Genomic DNA, 681 nt, shown 5'->3' on the forward strand with positions numbered 1-681 from the left:
GTAGTTACCATGGCGACAGCAGATAGTGGCACCTGTAGTTACCATGGTGACAGCAGATGTCTTGGTGGCACCAGTAGTTACCAAGGTAACAGCAGACAGTGGCACCTGTAGTTACCATGGTGACAGCAGACAGTCTTGGTGGCACCTGTAGTTACCATGGTGACAGCAGACAGTCTTGGTGGCACCTGTAGTTACCATGTTGACAGCAGACAGTGGAACCTACAGTTTCCATAGAGACGGCAGACACTGGAACCTGTAGTTTCCATAGTGACCGCAGACAGTCTTGGTGGCACCTGTAGTTGCCATGGTGACAGCAGCATAGTTCAAGTACTGTTTGAAATGGAGAAACATGAGCAGTTCTTCTGTTTCTTGTTGCCATGGTGACAGCAGACAGTTTGTGGATGAATGTGTTGTTGCTCTCAGTCTGAATCTCTGCAGCTTCACCTTTTTTTGTCTTCTCAGAAACTGGAGGAGCGTTTTCGGATAAACCGACGGGAGCTGGTCCCTCTGGAGGTTTCTGTGCTGTTTGCCCTGGAGATGGGACTGTACCTCCCCGAGAGCAAGGTCATGCCACACTACCGCAGACTGGTCCAGCAGGGTTAGACCTGACGGGGACTGGTCCAGCAGGGTCAGACTGACGGGGACTGGTCCAGCAGGGTCAGACCTGACGGGGACTGGTCC

General features: G+C 52.3%; 1 protein-coding gene across 1 annotated transcript in view; it reads left to right on the forward strand.

Moving 5' to 3' along the window:
• Positions 1–603, forward strand: part of cables2a (Cdk5 and Abl enzyme substrate 2a) — a 13,206-nt gene extending 12,603 nt beyond the window's left edge. The window contains exon 9 of the mRNA XM_037683920.1: positions 463–603. Coding sequence (XP_037539848.1) covers positions 463–603 — 141 coding nt within the window. The remainder of the gene's footprint in view (positions 1–462) is intronic.
• Positions 604–681: the final 78 nt, after the last annotated feature.

The sequence above is a fragment of the Nematolebias whitei genome, chromosome 11, assembly GCF_014905685.2.
Source record: "Nematolebias whitei isolate Nwh7 chromosome 11, NemWhi1, whole genome shotgun sequence".
In the NCBI taxonomy this organism is placed as follows: Eukaryota; Metazoa; Chordata; class Actinopteri; order Cyprinodontiformes; family Rivulidae; genus Nematolebias; species Nematolebias whitei.